Source organism: Haliotis rufescens, unplaced genomic scaffold, assembly GCF_023055435.1.
Source record: "Haliotis rufescens isolate VD_foot unplaced genomic scaffold, xgHalRufe1.0.p SCAF_5, whole genome shotgun sequence".
Classification (NCBI taxonomy): Eukaryota; Metazoa; Mollusca; class Gastropoda; order Lepetellida; family Haliotidae; genus Haliotis; species Haliotis rufescens.
Window position 1 is genome coordinate 36,770,893 of NW_025964223.1, and position 20,017 is coordinate 36,790,909.

At 43.7% G+C, this 20,017-nt stretch overlaps 1 protein-coding gene across 2 annotated transcripts in view; it reads right to left on the bottom strand.

Annotated features, from left to right (window-relative positions):
* LOC124118525 (metal regulatory transcription factor 1-like) overlaps window positions 1-20,017 on the bottom strand; it is a 50,665-nt gene that overhangs the window by 12,697 nt on the left and 17,951 nt on the right. Inside the window, exons 4-6 of one of the 2 annotated variants that reach the window (XM_046480676.2) lie at window positions 18,038-18,188; window positions 14,585-14,716; window positions 4,228-4,301 (exon numbers count right to left, since the gene is read on the bottom strand). In XM_046480676.2, the coding sequence (XP_046336632.1) occupies window positions 4,228-4,301; window positions 14,585-14,716; window positions 18,038-18,188 (357 nt within the window). The remainder of the gene's footprint in view (window positions 1-4,227; window positions 4,302-14,584; window positions 14,717-18,037; window positions 18,189-20,017) is intronic. The other variant, XM_048384207.1, reaches the window with a different exon arrangement.

The following is a 20,017-nucleotide window of genomic DNA, read 5'->3' on the forward strand; positions in this document are numbered from 1 at the left end:
GGCTTTTAAAACAAATGTGCGACCGACAGGACCTGTTAAGATATACTGGTATCAGGTCAGAAGGTCAACACAGGATTTGGCAACTTTCTTTACGATTTCCTTCAAAGTTTTACGTTCTGTCTAATATGGTCAAAATAGGATGCTCTAAGATAGAATCGCGAGAATGTCATTGCGGAACTGTAGCCCATGACATAGTCAAACACATTTTTATGTCATGTACTATTAATATGCAAGAAGGAAATGAAATGTTCAAAAATATCTTTGATATCACAGACACAAATTCCTTTGTTGACCTTTGGTCAAATGATGATGATGTTATCATGTCTTTCCTCTTAGGGGGGACTGCCTGATTGCATGAAAGACCTTGAGCTTGAGATATGGGGCGAAACTATGTTACTAGTCTCTCATTACATTAACAAGTGGCAACACATGTTCATACCCTCTTCACTTTGACATGTAACTACTTTGTTTAGTTTTAATCTATATTCATGTATCTACAATGTATCTTATATAATGTATCTTCAGTACTGGAGGAAATAAAGACAATCTATCTATCTGTGGTGTTACAAACAAGAAGACTGTCATGATGCCAACTCTTTCTTAAACCCACAGGTAACAAATTCCTTGATGGGTGAGCGACCTTGACACTTGTCACATTCTTACTCTGATATGCAAAGCTATGTCACATGCTCGAGTATCTATGTGGCTTCCAATATGTGATGCGTGGAGGATTCGAACTTCAAGGTGCAGTCAGAGCCCAACAATCTCTCATAAAATATTTACTAGGGCACACTGAGCAGTAGCTTGTGGTGACTCTCGGAGGAGCAAACCTTCAAGTTCAAGAAAATAGCAACAAGATCCCAGCAATCCCTCAGAACACTATGTGACACAAGGGAAAATGTGGCAAATGCTTGGAGGATCAGAAAATCCTCCACAGAGATATCCCTCAGATTATAGTTGGCAAAGATGTCTGTTCACCAATATCACATGATGACATCTCCCACTGAACAGTTGACAGTGGACCCTTGATCATTGATGCCAAGGCCCTAATTCCATGTAGATTATGTGCTTGAGGAGGATCCTTAGGTGCATGTTGGTATGCTTGCTGGATTGTTTCCCTGAGCCAGAATACCATTGTGTTCTTAGTGACTTCATCTTGGCTCTAAGACTCCAGTGGAAAGAACAGCCACTTCCACTGCTTCCTGGTAGACCTTGTCACATTCAAGTATTGACTGGACATACTGGTAAGTCAGCAGTGTCATCATGCCGCAGTACCGATCACAGCGGAGATGTCATCAAATCTTTATCTACTTCCAATAGTTGTTGGTGTTTGGCAACAAAACCCATCATGAGGCCCATGTGAAGTTTGATATCTGGTCCGGATAGCAAGTGTTTTGCTGGTGTAAAACAGTCCTGGGACGCTGACATACAGAGCACCTAATGGAGGGTGAAGGCTCCTATCCAGGCGATAGTGGTGGTCATCATAATGCTGGATCTCAGTAAGTTGCTGATGTCGATACCAGCGTTCATGGACGAGCCAGGATGCGGGACAAGGAGAGACGCTGGTGTAAGACCAAAGCACTAATTGTAGGCATGGAGGGTGTTGGCCTGTCAAGGGCAGGAAACAGCCCCGATCAACAATGTTGCCACCATGGTTGTCGCCCCCATGTCAAAAGTCTGGTTCAATTCCCCACATGGGTACAATGTGTGAAGCCCATTTCTGGTGTCCCATGCCATGATACTGCTGGAATATTGCTAAAAGGCGGCGTAAAAAACAAACTCACTACTAACAAGCATCTTGATTCAAAGAAGATGCCAGCCTTGAAACAAACCACGAGGCACAACTGCAGACAACACAGAACTAGAAAGTGTTTTTACTCGTAAAAACATATGTCTCCCCCCACTCCCCTAACCACCATTCATTCGTTTACTTCACGTTAAACCCCATCTCTTCATTCCCACCCTCCATTACTAAATAACAGTGACAAAAATAGAACTCCTAGAAATTTCAAACAACTAATGGGCACCACTTCAGGACTTGGTTAATATGTTACAACTTCATGAAATAATATTGAACAGTTTTTGAGTTATGGTCCGGAAACAAAGCTTACCCCCATTCAGAGCCTATGTTCAACTTATCTCCATGGAAACGAGAAAAAATAAAAATGTCAAAAATCTCTAAATAGCAAAAGGCACCACTTCAGTGCTGGGTTAATGTGTATACAAAGTTTCGTGAAAAAATATTAAACGGTTTCCGAGTTATGGTCCGGAAACCAAGCTTACCCCAACTCAGAGTCTATGTTCAAGTTATCTCCATGGAAACGAGAAAAAATAAAAATGTCAAAAATCTCTAAATAGCAAAAGGCACCACTTCAGTGCTGGGTTAATGTGTATACAAAGTTTCGCGAAAAAATATTCAACGGTTTCCGAGTTATGGTCCGGAAACCAAGCTTACCCCCATTCAGAGTCTATGTTCAACTTATCTCCATGGAAACGAGAAAAAATAAAAATGTCAAAAATCTCTAAATAGCAAAAGGCACCACTTCAGTGCTGGGTTAATGTGTATACAAAGTTTCACGAAAAAATATTAAACGGTTTCCGAGTTATGGTCCGGAAACCAAGCTTACCCCCATTCAGAGTCTATGTTCAAGTTATCTCCATGGAAACGAGAAAAAATTAAAAATGTCAAAAATCTCTAAATAGCAAAAGGCACCACTTCAGTGCTGGGTTAATGTGTATACAAAGTTTCGTGAAAAAATATTAAACGGTTTCCGAGTTATGGTCCGGAAACCAAGCTTACCCCCATTCAGAGTCTATGTTCAAGTTATCTCCATGGAAACGAGAAAAAATAAAAATGTCAAAAATCTCTAAATAGCAAAAGGCACCACTTCAGTGCTGGGTTAATGTGTATACAAAGTTTCGCGAAAAAATATTTAACGGTTTCTGAGTTATGGTCAGGAAACAAAGCTTACCCCCATTCAGAGCCTATGTTCAACTTATCTCCATGGAAACGAGAAAAAATAAAAATGTCAAAAATCTCTAAATAGCAAAAGGCACCACTTCAGTGCTGGGTTAATGTGTATACAAAGTTTCGCGAAAAAATATTCAACGGTTTCCGAGTTATGGTCCGGAAACCAAGCTTACCCCCATTCAGAGTCTATGTTCAAGTTATCTCCATGGAAACGAGAAAAAATAAAAATGTCAAAAATCTCTAAATAGCAAAAGGCACCACTTCAGTGCTGGGTTAATGTGTATACAAAGTTTCGAGAAAAAATATTAAACGGTTTCTGAGTTATGGTCCGGAAACGGTGGGAACGCCAACGCCGACGCCAACGCCGACGGGAACCGTGCCAAAAACAATATGTCTCCCTCCATTCTGGGGGAGACATAATGAGGAGACACTCTGGTAGAGGACAGTCCTGGTGACTATAACATCCAGTGCACCCGAGTACTCATACTCATCATATAAATAAAAAAGGGAAGAATTAACATTCTGTGACCTGTAAGGACCTGCTTATTAAGGCAACAGATGGAAGTAGTAATGGTGCAAAGTTCACTAAGCTATGATGTCACTGTAATCTCATTGTGTGTTGTCACACTGCAGTATGATGTCATCAAAGAAATGGTGTACATGAGCAATGTAGGAAATTTGTAAATGAGGGATATATGTAAATGTGCATGTTTTTATAAATTTGCATAGAAATATGCAGTCTAAAACATAGAAACTATGAAATATTTTATCCATATGCATGATGGAGGTTAAAATGTTTTAAAAAGTCAGCACTATATATCATATTTTTATGCAACACATATTTCCCTATATGCCTGTCTAGTAAAGTTTAAGTTGGGCATGGTTGGTGAAAACTTCTACCAGCACAACAAAACACACAATGACCACATTCTTTGTTCAATGTGAGATCCACTCATCTAGGTCTAACAAATACCTATCTCAGAAACACTTCAATACTCACACTCAGAACAGCAGACATCATGAAGCATTAAGTTCCTATTGAAACCTCAACCAAAAGAAGTGAGTGAGTGAGTATGGTTTTACGCCGCTTTTAGCAATATTCCAGCAATATCACGGCGGGGGACACCAGAAATGGGCTTCACACATTGTACCCATGTCGGGAATCGAACCCGGGTCTTCGGCGTGACGAGCGAACGCTTTAACCACTAGGCTACCCGACCGCCCCCAACCAAAAGAAGAGTGAACTGTGATCTCACCTGAATGAGTTCGAGTATGTGTTTTTAGATGGTGACTTGCAGCAAAAGCTTTTTGACAGCCTGTTTCACTGCACCTGAAAGCATAATCACAAAAAAACATGTATGAAACTGGCAAAAAGAAAATGTTGTTACTTGTTACTTGGAAACATAACCTGACAAAACAACACTTGTCAGGACTGCACATACTGAAAAAGCAAAATACAGTGATAAATTTTACAAACCTGTAGAGGTTATGAATTCTCTGATGAAATCCTCCTTGGGGCACTTATTGCATTTTCCTTGCTCAAGAAAATCTACATGACATAGTTGTAACCATTTTCCTTAATAAAAAATGTTACCACACAAAAAACTTTGTTTTTGTATGATATACGACCACCCTATCGGGGCCTCAGCCTCCACGGCGCGTCACGCCAGGGGGAACAACTCTCACCCAAATCACTTTCCATATGCCTCATGCTGACGGAATGTGGGGAGGTGGGTGGCCGTGCCCCAAGGAGGATTTCATCAGAGAATTCATAACCTCTACAGGTTTGTAAAATTCTCTTTCAGATTAAATCCTCCTTGGGGCACTTATTGCATCAAGATAGACTCCTAAAGATAATCTAGGAAGTGGCATCTGTCAGCAACAAGCGTAAATAAATACATCGTATTTTGATTTTTCAATGAATAAAAAAGAGTTCAATAAATGGAACCAACCTTATTGCGACGCACCATCGTCGAAAGGCGGGGGCTAGAGACAGGGCGTGGTCAACCATATACAATGAAAGAGCCAGTATTTGTGGCTTATCATATTCGAGAACTCGAAACACCCCCCCCCCCACACACACACTTTTTGGAACAAGTGATATAGGGGCGTAGATCACGAGAGACTATAACCCGCGCTGAGCTAGGCCAGAGGGTCCCCGTTGATCGAAGGAGTGCGTGTGCAAATACGAGTATTGAGTGTTTGTCGAGTTGGTAATGTTTGATGAACGTGCTCGGCTGGCTCCAAATAGCCACGGAGCAGATCTCCTCAATGGGCAGAGCTGCGCCGTACGCTTGTGAGGTAGCCACTGCTCTAACCGAATGAGCCTTCAACCTGGTAGGGGGGGTCCCTGCCTTGAAGCGTGTACGCAGTACAAATAGTTGACACTATCCACCTCGAGATAGTTTGTTTGCTCGCAGGTGAGCCAGCCTTCCTACCGCCATAACAGCAAAATAGTTGGTTATCCTTACAGATACCCTTAGTTCTGCTGATATAGGCCTTGAGGGTCCTGCGGACATCCAAAACATGAGCATGTCTTGCAATGTCCCCGACGAGGAAAGCTGTGAAAGAGCAGGTAGCTCAATAGGAGCCGTCACATGGAAGGCGTGTGCAACCTTAGGACGGTAAGAGTCCGGCAGCCGAATACTGACCCTGTCCCGGTGGAAGACAGTTAGTTCGGGATCGGCTGACATTGCATGAATGTCGCCTACCCGTCTGCCGGACGTTACCACCACAAGGAACGCCGTCTTCCAGCTTAACAGCTGAAGAGAGAGAGACGACAGATCCCGAAAGGAAGGACTGGACAGCCAATCAAAAACGATTGACAAGTCCCAAGGGGGACTGATCCGCCGGACAGGCGGTCGGATCCTGTCCACACCTGCTAAAAAGCGCTGCACTAATGGGTGTGCACCCACGTCAACAGGGACGTGAAAAGCTGCGATAGCTGTAGAGTACCCCCGGACTGTCGATGCGGCCAGGCTGTCATCTAGTCGCGAATGGAGGAACTCAAGCACGGCTACAAGATCTGCAGAAAAGGGATCTGCAATCCCTCTATCGACACACCAGCGCGCATAGCAGGCCTATCTATCCTCGTACTGAACGTTTGTCGAATCCCTCTGCGAAGCCAGTATTCTGTCTGCAATACCGACATCCACAGCCTGCGCATGCCCATAACAGCGCACATTATCTGCGAGGCACAGCTACGAATAGCGTCCCGCGCAAGATGACTGTGAACTTCCGTAAGTTGCACGGCCAACTCCAAAGAGTCGGCCGGCCCCTCCCCTGCTAAGTCCCTCTGTACAGCCGACAGATACGCAGAGTGTACGGACACACGGAGCTGTTGGCATGCATTACACTATTGCTCCTCCAAGCATATGTAAGCAGCCTTCAACTCCGCACCGCACACGGGAAAGGGGGGCAACCTCCGGCCCTGCTTGACCTTAGTCAAGTTGGGGGTCAAAGACCCCCCCCAGGGTAACGGAAGTCCAAACGCATTCATCTACCACAGGTACCTCAAAGTCACCATCCTCTGCAAGTGGGTACCGCTTAATAGGTTTGGGCAGGTTGAACTTCCTGCGGGCACCCGCCAACAAAGGGTTGATGACTTCATGCACCAGGGAGGATAGAACATGGAGCCGCACCTGGGGCGCCTTGCTAGGAGCAAAAGCGTCCCCCGGAAGGCGGAACTCAGTCAGATCCGACTCTGGCATGGATGCAGCCACCTGAGGCAGTACCTGGACAATCCTGTCCTGCACGTTCCTCAACGAGGAAGCGAAGGAAAACGTCTCCGAGTCCTCCCCCCTCTCTCGATTCCGAGCCGAAGTTAATTGACTCTTCCCCGAGAGATGAAGCAGACGAAGTCGGAAGGGGACGCCCGAAGGCCTGGGCCCTCGCACCCACGGGCTGAACCCAGCCCAAAGCCGAGTCCCGGTCCTGAGGTGCCGGGGGTTCAAGGGAACTCACCTGGCTCTGGTTAAGGTATCCACTAGAGGAAGCCTTGGCCTCGGAAGAGGCGTCTGGCGCCGCTAGGTAAATTGTGCGTCGGTAGTGCACGGGCCAGCGCAGCCAGCCCTCCGCTAGGGAGGCCCCGAGAGGCCTGCCTCGGATCGTCCCCGAGACCAAGAGGCCTGCCTCGGCCGACGCCGGGCATATCACTAGGTCTCGAAGCCGCGTCCGGTGCCGACAACGGGGAAGGCTCAGAGACTTCACCTCCTCCATCATCGACCCTTCATCATTACTTCAGTAAGGCAGAAATGTCTGCCAAAGACGGTGCAGGAGAGGGTGCAGTGCGTACTACGGGGACCCTCGAGCCATCTCCCCCGGCTCCCGTAGAGGGAATGGAGGAGACAGTCTCGGCAGCTTTTTTACCCTTTTTAGATGGGGGGGGATGGTCTTAGCAGATCTGATATCCACCCCCGCCTTTAAGAGACCTTTAAAGTGCATTAAGCCTACTTGTCTCTTCTTTTGGGCCCGGGGGGTAAAGGCAATGCATATTGGGCATGACCCTTCGTCATGCCCGTCCTCCGCCAGACATTTCAGGCAGCATTCATGCCGGTCTTGGGGGGAAATGGATGCAGAACAACCCATACACAGTTTGAAAGTCTGTAAAAAAGACCGTTATTTCTGAGGTGGGCGGGAAGGGTATTAAAGTGTATCAGTGCGATATATAAAAATCGGAAAGATACATGCATAAATTGTGAAACTAGAAGCAAAGGCGTAATGTAGAATGCGATTTGTAACGCGATACTAATAGCCAATGTCGTAGTATAATTATAACACTAAAGGGGCGTGTTACGCGCGAAAGGTGTAAAACCCGTAAAAAAGGTAAGTGTAGTTATAAATGAACGCACCACCTTGGGTTTATGTAAAGGAAAAAATTGTAGTCCAATGCTGTATGATATAACAAAACCCCAAGCCATTTCTAATGGCCTTGGTGTTACATGTATCAGACCGTGGAAATACAATATGGACGTCATTACGGCCATTTGAATTCAAAGGTACCGTACACGTGGCGTATAATTACAACTCTATATCTTTACAATGCGAGGTATTACGCCTTTGCAATGAAAGAAATGTACCATACATACAGTTTGGTCTTTTTGTCTCTTGACAAAAACAGCACGTCTGTCTTATACAGATGACATAAGGAAAGTGATTTGGGTGAGAGTTGCTCCCCCTGGCGTGACGCGCCGTGGAGGGTGAGGCCCCGTAAGGGTGGTCGTATATCATACAAAAACGAAGTTTTTTGTGTGGTAACATTTTTTATAAAGGAAAATGGTTACAACATGTTTCGTTTATTGCTGCTTTGAACAGTATTTTAGTTGCCATGGTTATGTCATAGCGACTGATTTACGACACCCATTGTCTGAAGAACATTTAATTGCAAAGGCTCATTACCCTGGAGCCATGACATCTATATGCCTTGAAACACTTGATTGCAGTTATTTATAAGATGCTAATCCTAATTGTTAATCCCCATTTTTGTGTTCTCGACCGTCTGCCATCCTGATTGAGATGTGCAAGTATGTCACTGATGAATTACTGTTTATATTTATTACTTACTAAATGTCAGGTGACCTTGGCTATATAAGCCTTGGTCCAGAGAGATTGACAAAAAGGAGGAAAGAAAGGTCTTACCCTTAGTCTACCTAGGGTTAGGCTGGGTGCTCCGGGGCACCTAGACAACAACCACAACCACTATGTGCTGACCTGGCACATAGTGTCTTTTGTATGTATATATCTACATGTATGGAGTAAAACTGTATATACCGCAACCATCGTCTCCAAGTTGTCTCTTCCTACTGAGAACCATACGTCGGCCCCTTGCATATACGAGTATGCAAAATATTCATTAATCAACGTCAGACAACACACGTTGTTAGTTACATCACAGAGTGTCAGCTTACTGTTTGCCAACAGTATCATAGCCAAAGCATACTAATTACTATCATCATGTAATGTGTACAGTGGACTTTGTGACACCACATAGGGTGGGAACAAATGTAAGTTACAAGCTCTAAACCTGTAAACATGAGTGAGTGAGTGAGTTTGATTTTACGCTGCTTTTAGCAATATTCCAGCAATATCACGGCGGGGGACACCAGAAATGGGCTTCACACATTGTACCCATGTGTAAACATGATAAAATAGGAGTAAAGTATATAATCTGATTTACTTTCAGTAAGTCTAGCTTCTGTTAAATTACTGTATGTCTGCATGATCTGTGGCAATGGTCACTTTTGCTAGCATAGCACATTTTAAGTCATTAACTTTTTCTTTTTTTTCAAATTTACTTTCAATCTTAAATTAACTCAAAATTTTACAGCTATTTTTTTACACCAATAGTATGACATCTCAAACGCGTATGAACACATGTGATGTGATAGAGATGTACTAATTGTCTTGTACAGAAGTAGCATTTAAAGTTTGGATATCACGTGCAGCATATTGTGATAAGATTAAAGATGCTATGTGGCAACACTTGACTGATTCTTAGTTTTGTCATAAAATGGTACACATTTGAAGCATCTCTTCTTAACTTACATACTTCTCCATATGTTTCTATGGAATGCGTTTCTTTTAGCAGTGAGTATATGTTGTTTTTAGTATTACTAGAAAAAAATACCTTCACACCTGCTAAAGTGAAACTTCAGTGATCTAAATATTTTGTTTTAATAATTGCAAAGTTCCAAAAACCCACATGTTCCGCATATCATGTACATTATGGAAAAGTAGCCCAGTGAAAATCAGGGGTGGAATATGTCTTCAGCAACCCATGTGTGCCGTAAAAGGCGACTATGCCTGTTGTGAAAGGTGACTAACGGGATCCAGTGGTGAGGCAAGCTGACTTGGTTGATGCATGTCATCATATCCGATTTGTGTGGATTGATGCTCATTACATTGCTGAGTGTGGGGTTAAACAACAAACAAACAAACATTGTAGAGTAAGGTCTTAAACTTTTCCAAGCATTAATTGTCAGGAAGATCAAATTTAGTAAAATCTAGATATTTTTTTAGATTTGTATACTTATCCTGCATTACTCCTTAATGCAGTTACTGCTGGTATTTTTACAGGAAGGCGACCTGTGAGAGGTCCAGTTGCTGAAAAAAAGTTGTTCCAACCAGTTGTGTGGCAGTACCCTCACAAAGTTAGCACGTGACCAAGAAACGATGACATCACACAGAGCACATTACTGCTTCAAAAACAACATCTGAAACTTCATGGGGAGGTAGCGCAGTAAAGGGAGGGCACTTTAGACGCAGTAATGCAGGATAAGTATACAAATGTAAAAAACATTTAGATTTTACTAATTTTTTTAACTTATCCTGCATTACTCCTAAGCATCTTTATCAGACAGTACGTCAGGTGGGCATACCTTTAGATCTGACAAATTCTCAACAGGCACCAGTTTTAGTTGAGGAACTAGAACTGACTACCAAGTCAATGCGTGCAGCATGCAACCTTCTAGTCAGGGGAAAGTTCGAAAGGTCGGCTCTGGACATGAGGAAGACTCAAAGGCACCTAAGAGTGGAGACCTGCTGGGCAACCACCGAAGAACCAAAGCGACAATTTGCAGGAAGTGGCTGGAGAGGACAGTGTCTGAGCAACAGAAGCAGCCCTCCATAATGGTCCGGATGGAGTAGTTGCTGTGAAGCTCCGGGGTAGAGGCGATCGCCCCTATCTTGTCTGGGTTCCTGGCTCTAGGTGGGTCCAGTCCAGCAGCCTCATAAGCAAGAAGAATATGGCCAAAGCCATAGGGCGATCGTGTGGCGGCTGTCTTCCACCTGCGATATCCTAGATACTGGGATGAAAAGGCGGTGGTGTTGGCTTCAACGATCCTTGGAGCCTTGACATAGGAGAAGTACCTTACATCTTCAACCCCCATTATCAAAGAGAGGGGCAGGAAGTTTAAGCATCTGTCCAGCTGTCCTGGGAGTTGATTCTTGACTATGAAGTCCCAGCAAAGCCCCAGATGAACGGCTCGATGTGCTCTGTGCTCAAATCTAACATGGGGAGATGTCCAGAGCATGTAGCTCGCTCACCCGTGTTGTTGTAGTCAGTGCCAAGAGTGAGTGAGTGAGTTTGGTTTTACGCCGCTTTTAGCAATATTCCAGCAATATCACGGCGGGGGACACCAGAAATGGGCTTCACACATTGTACCCATGTCGGGAATCGAACCCGTGGTCTTCAGCGTGACGAGCGAACGCTTTAACCACTAGGCTATCCGACCGCCCCCAGTGCCAAGATGAAGACCGTCTTCTTGTTGAGGTTGTAGTAAGATGCTGAGTAGAGTGGCTCAAAGTGCGTGGCTCTCAGCAGGGTAAGCACAATGCTCAGGTCCCACGCCGGGCGGAGCTGAAAACTTGGTCTTCTGGTAAAAGCACCTGGAGTTCCTGAATCTTGGCCATTTTTCAATCTTCCAGGACGCCCAGGCGGAGTTAAGGGTCGTGATTGTGCTGTCTTCAGGCGCACTTGTGGTGCACAGGAGGAATTCAGCAAAGAACTGGGGCGATGCAGAGGTGGGGTCCTGTTGTTTCTCCTTGCAGAAACTCTCAAAGGAGCACCACTTGAAGAAGGTCTGTGTGCCAAGGGGACCGCCCTTTGCTGAGTATACCTTGGTGCTTAGAACTCTTTGCAGATGGACCAGGTGTAAAGATGTGATCAATCTGGAGATCTTTACTTTGAGGGTGGATCAGCAGGTTTGGCCAATCTGGTAGTTTGAGGTGGTCAATGGCAGAGATCTCCATGAGATCCACGAATCAGCTCCTCGCTGGGTACCAAGGTGTTACTAAAGCCAGAGCAAAGCTATGGGTCGGCCTGATCTTTGAAGGATCCTGGGAAGGAGTACTGGAGGCGAAGAAGCTTACACTCTGAGCCCTTACTACAGGACGATGAATGCGTCCACTGCCCAAGTCTGTGGGTCTGGGATCAGGGGAGTTCTGGCAAGTGGTGACAAGAGATGAAAAACCTCGGAAGGAAGCTTCCATACCGAGGGAGCCGAGAGCGTGTTGTTCCCTGATGGCGCAGGCACCAGACCACCATGAGGTTGTCGGTGGTGATGATGGATTAACAGGGGGGGTCTCTGATCGTATCTTGCCTTGACGATACATGGAAAAATGTGTTCACCTGCAAACCAATGCCAAACTCCATGTAAACGAAATAAACCCCCTCCTCAACCAATTGCTGAGGCATTGACATAACCGGTTAGTGGGAAGTCAAAGCTGTATCCAAAAGATAAGGCTAAATATATCTGTAAAATTGTGGTTCTGAAAGATCGCACCGTTGGAAGTAAGGTGACCAGTTCCATCCCGTGGGTGTTATAAGAGAACTTCCAGTTCTAATATTGAGGTAACGACAAAGGGAGATGCCTCGTTACTCCGCCTGTAGTCATCGAAGAACGATGGAACAGTGGTGGGGACAATCATAAAATGGACCCTGTATCAAGTGGATAAAGCTGAATAGATACAAGTCCTTGGTCTGAAAGATCATACCATACGAAGTAAGGTGATCACTTCCATCCCCCGAGTGTTGTATATGCGCTCCTGTTCTCATAACGAGGTGATGATGAAGAGAGGTGACACATTACTCGGAATGTAGTCATCAGGGGTCAACAGAACGGCCGAGGGAAGAAGTATAAAAACGACGCTGTATCTAGTAGCCAAGGCTGAAGATATACATTTCCTTAATCTGAAAGATCATATTGTACAAAGTAAGGTGTTCAATTCCATCTGGCCGTTGCATAAGCGCTCCAATTCTTATAGCGAGGTGACAATAAAGTGTGGTGTCTTGTTACTGCACATGTTGGCATCGCATGTCTACTGAAGTTAGTGACTCAATCACATTGATGTACTACAACAGGCATCAGGTCGTCCGGTTTCAGCATTACTTACAAGTAAGCATTCAAACCAATCTGTAGAAATACACTGAACAGCTCCCATAAGGTCACTTGACCTAATTCCGGCCAGAGAAGTTTACTGTCAAGGAGTTCTTGACATTTGACATGTAAATCACCCTGTGCAATTTTCGAGAAACTCACATTGTAGCCGAAGATGAGGTTCAAGCTCCACACACAGACAATCACCAGAAGTGGTGTTCCAGAGTTCTGTGAAGGTGTGATGTGGCCAAACAACAGGGTCAAGAAGAGCTCCACAAAATCCTGATCCAGTGCCGAGGTGAGAACAGTTAACAAAGGGTCTGGAAGTGTAGGGTGTTAGGAGGAACCAGAGGCCAAGGCCAGAGGTCAGCCATCCCATCGGCAAGTTGATTCCAAGATATCTTTTGGTTTGGAAGGAATCCGAAGGATAATCACGATCCTGACGATGTATGAGAATCTGTGGGAGCGGCGACAAGATCGAAAGGACTTGGATCAGCATTAGGATATAGTTGGAGAGGACGAGGCTTGAGACAATCTAGGCTGGTGAGGCAAATGTCGTAATTAGAGGAGGCATGGAGGCTGTGTGTAAGAGTCTCTTTGAGGAACACTGGCGCTGTGAAAGAGCCATGAGCACCAGAGGAGAGGTGGAAGAGTCTCTTTAAGGAAGGCTGGTCCCTGAGCACTGTCAACGTACAAGACAGGGATGTCATCAGTAGAAGAATCATAAGCCCATAGGGCATCACCGGTGGTGGAGACGAGGTCGTCGGCATGGGGGACAGCAGGGCAGAGGGGGAGACTGCAAAGGGGCGGCAATCTTGATGGGGGAAGGTGCCACCATGGTGTCAAACATCCTGAGGTGTCTAAGAGCACGTTGTGTCTGACGTTTCCTGGCTACTTTTAAGTAGAGAGAAGGCTGACAGTGACAAGGGACTGCAATAATCATGTACAGGGTCCTGTACAGTCTAGGCAGAGAGTGTGAGGATCCCCGCCCGATTTGTTCCCATTGCAAAGTGTACAATAGGGCATAAATTCTGTAATTTAAGCAAAGTCATATTGATGTGGAAAACACACAACAGGAAACAGGAGGCATATTGTAACTGAAAAATTGAGTTCATAAGAGAAAACAATAATGCAAAGGCAGTGTAAAGCAACGCTTAAAATACACACAAAACATTAGGTAAAACAGAATAATTGACTACCCAAGGCAAAATAAAAGAATTCAGAATGCGGCCCCATAAATTCAAAATGGCGGATGAGTCACAAACGAGAGGGAAAACGTAATACGTAGGTATGGGAGTACCATAAAAGGCACAACCCGTAAATACAACACAATAGAAGAGCAAACAATGTTGAAATAAATAAGCAAAGAATGCTGGAAATCAGTAGAGCTTAAATCACATAATACATGTCGTCCGTGTAAACTGAGAAAAGCAGTAATGTGATCTTATGTGACGTCATCGCTTCCGGGTCAGGTGTTGACTGTGTGAGGGTACCACCAGTCAAGTGGTTGGAACAACTTTTTTTAGCAGCTGAACCTCTCACAGATCGTCTTTCTGTCAAAAAACAGCAGTAAACGCATTTAGGAGAAATGCAGGATAAGTTAAAAAATTAGCAATTTTCAGGCCAATAGGGTTCCACTTTAGCAGGCTGGAAATAATTTTATCTTCAATTGATACTAAAAAACATATGCATATAATCTCAATGGGAAATTAGTTAAGAAAACAAGAGTTTGACATACACATAAGGTTTCTCTCCTGTGTGTGTACGAATGTGTTTACGAAGATCACTCAAAGTTGTAAAGTACTTTGTGCATCCACTCTCATCACAGTTGAAAGTATTCCCGGAGTGAAGACGTTTGTGAGCACGTAACCTGAAACACAAACAAATATGTACAACTATATATACCAGCAATCTTTTTTATCTACCCAAAACAATTATGATAAGACAAATGTGTATCTGGAAAAGGTTATCAAGAGGAAAATAGGGATCATATATTTCAAGTTCTTGGATTACATACACAAGTATCAAAACTAGTATTACAAGTAACTTCTTTTGGAAAACAATTTTTTCATGGAAATAAAATCAGATAAAACTAGTAAAATCTATATATTTTATATATTTGTATACTTATCTTGCATTACTCCTTAATTCATTTACTTCTTGTACTTGACAGAAAGAAGAGAGCTCTGTGAGGTCTTGCTGTAGAAGAAGTTGTTTCAACAAGTTGTGTGGCTAATCCCATCACACAGCTCCCACATCACGGATAAGCACATTACTGCTACATCGTAACATCTGGAGAGGCATCGTGGGGAGGCAGCTCTGTGACCACTTTAGACATATGCCACTTTAGACGTAGTAATGCAGGATAAGTATACAAATATAAAAAATGTTGACATTTTATTAGATTTCATCTTCTCCTGCAATACTCCTTAATGCATCTTTTTCTGACGGATGCCATCTCGGCAAAGCGTCTCTCATGACAACCGGCCTTGAGTGACCATTCCTGTTGGAAGGAAATGAGAATATGAGGTATGAGGTATGAGGTATTTCCAGGGAACAGTCCAGTAATAGAAATATAGCTTTAGCTGAAATCTAAGACTGGCGTACCGAGCCAATGCAGGTAACATGTAAACCTTCTAGTCTGAGGTGTTACGCACCAGAGAGGTCGAAAAGGTCAGCTCTGGACATTGGGGAGCGTCAGTGGTGCCTAGAGGCGGTGAACTGCTGGGCAAACACCAACGGGCCAAAGCTGTGGACGCCTTCCACGTCCTCCAAGGTGACACCTCATAGGTAGTGGCTGCCAGGGACAATGTGGGCGCCAGAAGCAACCTTCCATGATGGCCCGGATGGAGCAATTGCTGTGGACAGCCATGGTGGAGCAACCACTCTAATCTCATGAGGGTTGTTGGCTCTACGAGGATTCAGCCGAGCACCCTCATCAGCCTGTAGAATGACGTCTCCGTGCACCTCAGTGCACGCACTGGGCAGAGAAGGAGCTCCTGCTCATCTTCAACACCCACAATCGAAGACAGTGGTGGGATGGTGAAGGATCTATCCGGCTGTCCTGGGAACTGATTCTTGGCTAGGAAGTCCTAGCACAGCCCCAAGATGAATATCTCCATTCACTCTACTCTCAGATCTAACACATGTGATGTTCAGGGCATTTAGTTCGCTCTCCAGTGTCACTGTAGCCAGAGCCAAGAGGAAGGCCATCTCCTTGGGGAGGTTGTATCTGAAGAGGCTCAAAGAGGGCACCCCGCAGCAATGTCAGAACCAAGTTCAGATCCAAATGGAAGGAGTGCAGCAAAGCTTTGAGTTCCGGGATCTTAGTCATCTTACAATCTTCTGGGACAGCCAAGGCCGAGAGGAGGACCATGGTACTGATAGAAGGTCTGAAAAAGGCTGCCTTTGAATTGGAGAGTGAATGAGGGTGTGAGCTCTGATTTCCAAATGTCGACAATCCATCCAACGCCTGATGGAGAAGGCGTTGCATGAAATCGCTGTGTAGGATGAGTGTTGCCGTGCTGGTGTCATGGTCGGGGAGCATACAATCTCTATGGCCTCTATGGCTATCAGCTTGTTGATATTAGTTAAGAGCAGCTGATGTGTATGGGGGTAGGGTCTGTCAGAGGTGCTGATGTCAGAGGAGGGCCATTTAGGAGGTGATACCCCTGAATTGGTCCCAATGGATGTCCCAATTCTTCCAATATTGTCCGAGTCCCACCTACAGGTGTGTCGATGACTGGAACGACTTGGGGTGGGACTTCCCAGTCGGCATCCTTTACTTCACAGCTTCCCCTTGCTGTCACCACTTCCTCCTAGGGAGCGGTCCTGGCGCGGTTGTTAGTTCCCCGATGGTCTGCCTTTTTCATGACTTTTGCCATGAAAGGCTGAGGGGTTCTGTCCACATTTCTGAAGGAAACTGCATTTTGGTTGATATTCCTGGACAGGCAAGACTTGGAGGACAAAATTAGGAGACGTGTTCAAAGGTTTTGAGACCCGTCGCATCCCTGGCGTAGATGTATACACGGATGACAGTTGAAGAGGGAGGAGGACGAACATTGTTGTCAGAGTACGTTGCGTTTAAACTCAGAATCCCATTCTGTGAGTGCCAGATGGCCAAGGCAATGTGTGGTTGTGAGTTCCTCCAGAGCAGCACGCAGATGAGTTCTAATGTGATTGATCAGTTGCTGTTGTTAGGTCAAAATGGTGGACAGATGGTCAACACATTTGGGATGTGGCTCGGATAGAGCCTTGATGATTGCTCGCGAGGTAGATGCTATGGCCGGTCTCCGTCAACTATCCATCTCTTCGAACGCTAACCTAGTGTCAGGGATGCAGATTGTAGTAGACTTGGAAGACCCCGTCATGCGGAGGAGGTCACCATCCAGGGTGTGAGCGTCGTCCGCTACCTCTAAAGAGTGGATGGGGAAATCCTCCTTCTTGTAGTGTGGACCCTTAAAGGAAGGAGTAAGGGACATTTTGGCGAAGTCCTTGTCCACAGCCGTGATCATGTTTTTAAACATCAGGTCTGGAGGAATTGCGTTTGGGTGGGACCAGATGGTATTCCATTTATCAACATCAGAGTTCCGGAGATGGAGCAACAGCGGAGAGACTTGCAATGAAACAGAAGTGTAAGTACAATGAGTTCCACCTGATTGTGTATGCTATATCCTCAATTCCAACCACGTGGGTTACAAGGATAAATTTATGCAAGAAACATGAAAAAAAACCACTTTAATAACTATAAGGTAGCACAGGTACAACAACAATAATACAGGTACAAGCAACACAAAGATGCAGAACTCATGACATAGAAATCGTGACCACGAAATGAATTCAAAATGGCTAATTGGAACAACAATTCGCCTGATATTTAAAACAGTAGACTCTTCTTCAGTTACGTCATAACCCCCATGATCATGTGGGAGCTGTGTGATGGGAGTAGCCACACAACTAGTTGGAAAAACTTCTTCTTCATCAAGACCTCACACAGCTCTTCTTTCTGTCAAAACAAGCAGTAAATACATTAAGGAGTAATGCAGGATATGTTAAAAAATAATTCTGTTCGGTAAATATGGTAAACAATTAAGACTCTCATTACAAGATATTTGAAACTCATATTACTTTAATGTAACAAATAGTGAATCAGTGATGGTCTAAGACTTAGAGGGAATTTAATTACATGTACCTGTAAAGTGTGTTGAAAGACTTCTCACAGCCAGTGATGTCGCACTCATAAGGTTTTTCTTTTGTATGTACTCGAACATGAATTTTAAGACTGTATGAGGTGAGGAAGGCCTTCCCACAGCCGTGCTGGTCACATACAAAGGTATATTCTCCTGTCAACAGACAACAAGCATCTCTACACATATGCTGCAACAATGCAGTGGAACCAATATATACACATGCTTACTTCATGTATATGAAACAAGTTGTTGGAAAGAAACACAACTTCTCAATAGTATTTTCAAAATTATCATTCAACTTCAGTTACAACTGACAACAACAATAAGTACATACAACTCTTGAAATTCCTTTAATTTCTATAATAGTGCGTACATTTCTCACTGACATACTTCTGCTTGACATGTGATTGACCTCATATCCATGAAATGAATACGTAGCAGAATATGCTAAATAATCATGAGACTGATTCACAAACATGCATCAATCCAGAAAGTATGTCTCATTCAGCTAATCAGAGCACTGTATTTCCTGTGTGACCTTCACTGAGGGAGCAGAAGTTATCTTCAGAAATTCAGCAAGGGCAAGCTCAAGGTGCTACGACATATGCAAATCTTTAGGCCTCTGGATGAACATTTCATGTTCAAAGCCAGTGTCCTTTAACTGATTACAATATGTTGGTTGATGTTTTCCTTGCTTGATGTGTCATATGTGACTGTGTAAATAATTGCATTATTTTGGAGTAAAATCGCATTTTGTTAAGACTTTTGCCACTATCCAATAATTATAGTGCGCACCCATGTATAATGCGCACCCCCCTCTAGCGGATTCAATATTTTGGAGAAAAAAAATAAATCGAATACCAAAGGCAGAAAAAAAATTACACCGTAACCGTGGATTTTTTTACATGGTATTTCCGGTGTAACGTGCTCACGGTAATGTCTTTCCATGGGGGAAAAAACATCAAAACTCATTAATTCGTGTATAATGCGCACCCCCTTCTACACAGCTGTGTTTATTGGAAAAAAAAGTGTGCACTATACTCAAGAAAATACGGTAGTATTTACATCACATTCTGTTTTTAGAAAGCCTATGGGTAGAATGACAAATCATTCTCTCTAACTTTTAACTGATGTTCCATATTTACTGAAGGATGAAATGAACTTCTACATATCCTGAATATTACAATATTTATGACGGCATTTGTTTTGCTTCCATGATGTTATTATTGGTTATTTCCTGATCTGTCATACAGTTCCTATATTAGTTATATATACATATTTAGAATATTTTCAAGTTTTCTCATTGCTGTTCACTGTGGTTATTGCATTACATACAATCCCTTGTATTGGGAATCCGGGTGAGGATAGGTCACCAGCAACATATGCTGATTATAAGGGGTGACGGGTGGTCTGACTCAGTGACTTAGTTTATAGTGTGTCATCATACCAAAACGGCTAGATAATATAAATATCACTAGATAGTCAGGTCCAAATTTGATTATTTACATGCGGAAATAGAATTCTTAAAAGAGGTTACAGCTCTGAATTTGAACTACATTTCTGCATGAGGCAAAACAATAAATTCCAGATAAGGCAACAATAAATAAATTATAATATTATCATCCTTTTTTTTAGAGCTATTAGGTTGAGAGAAAACTTCCGTTTTACTTTTTATTTCAAAGGACAACAATCTTCACTCTCAGTGAAACAGAAATGCTTAAATATATTTGTGTCACAGAATTGTTTCCAAAGCCAAGATGAATGCATGTATTTAACCACTTATTAGCAACTGATTGCTTTTTGTCAATGTCACCATTCACAAATTTGCTAATCACTGCAATAAGGAAAATGATGAACAACATCATTATTCATTCAACAACAATTATCATCAACATGTCCCACAGATTACTTTTCAAATTTAGTAATGATAGCGAAGAAAGTCCTCTCACTAATGGATTAAATCATAAAACAAATCGTAAAGT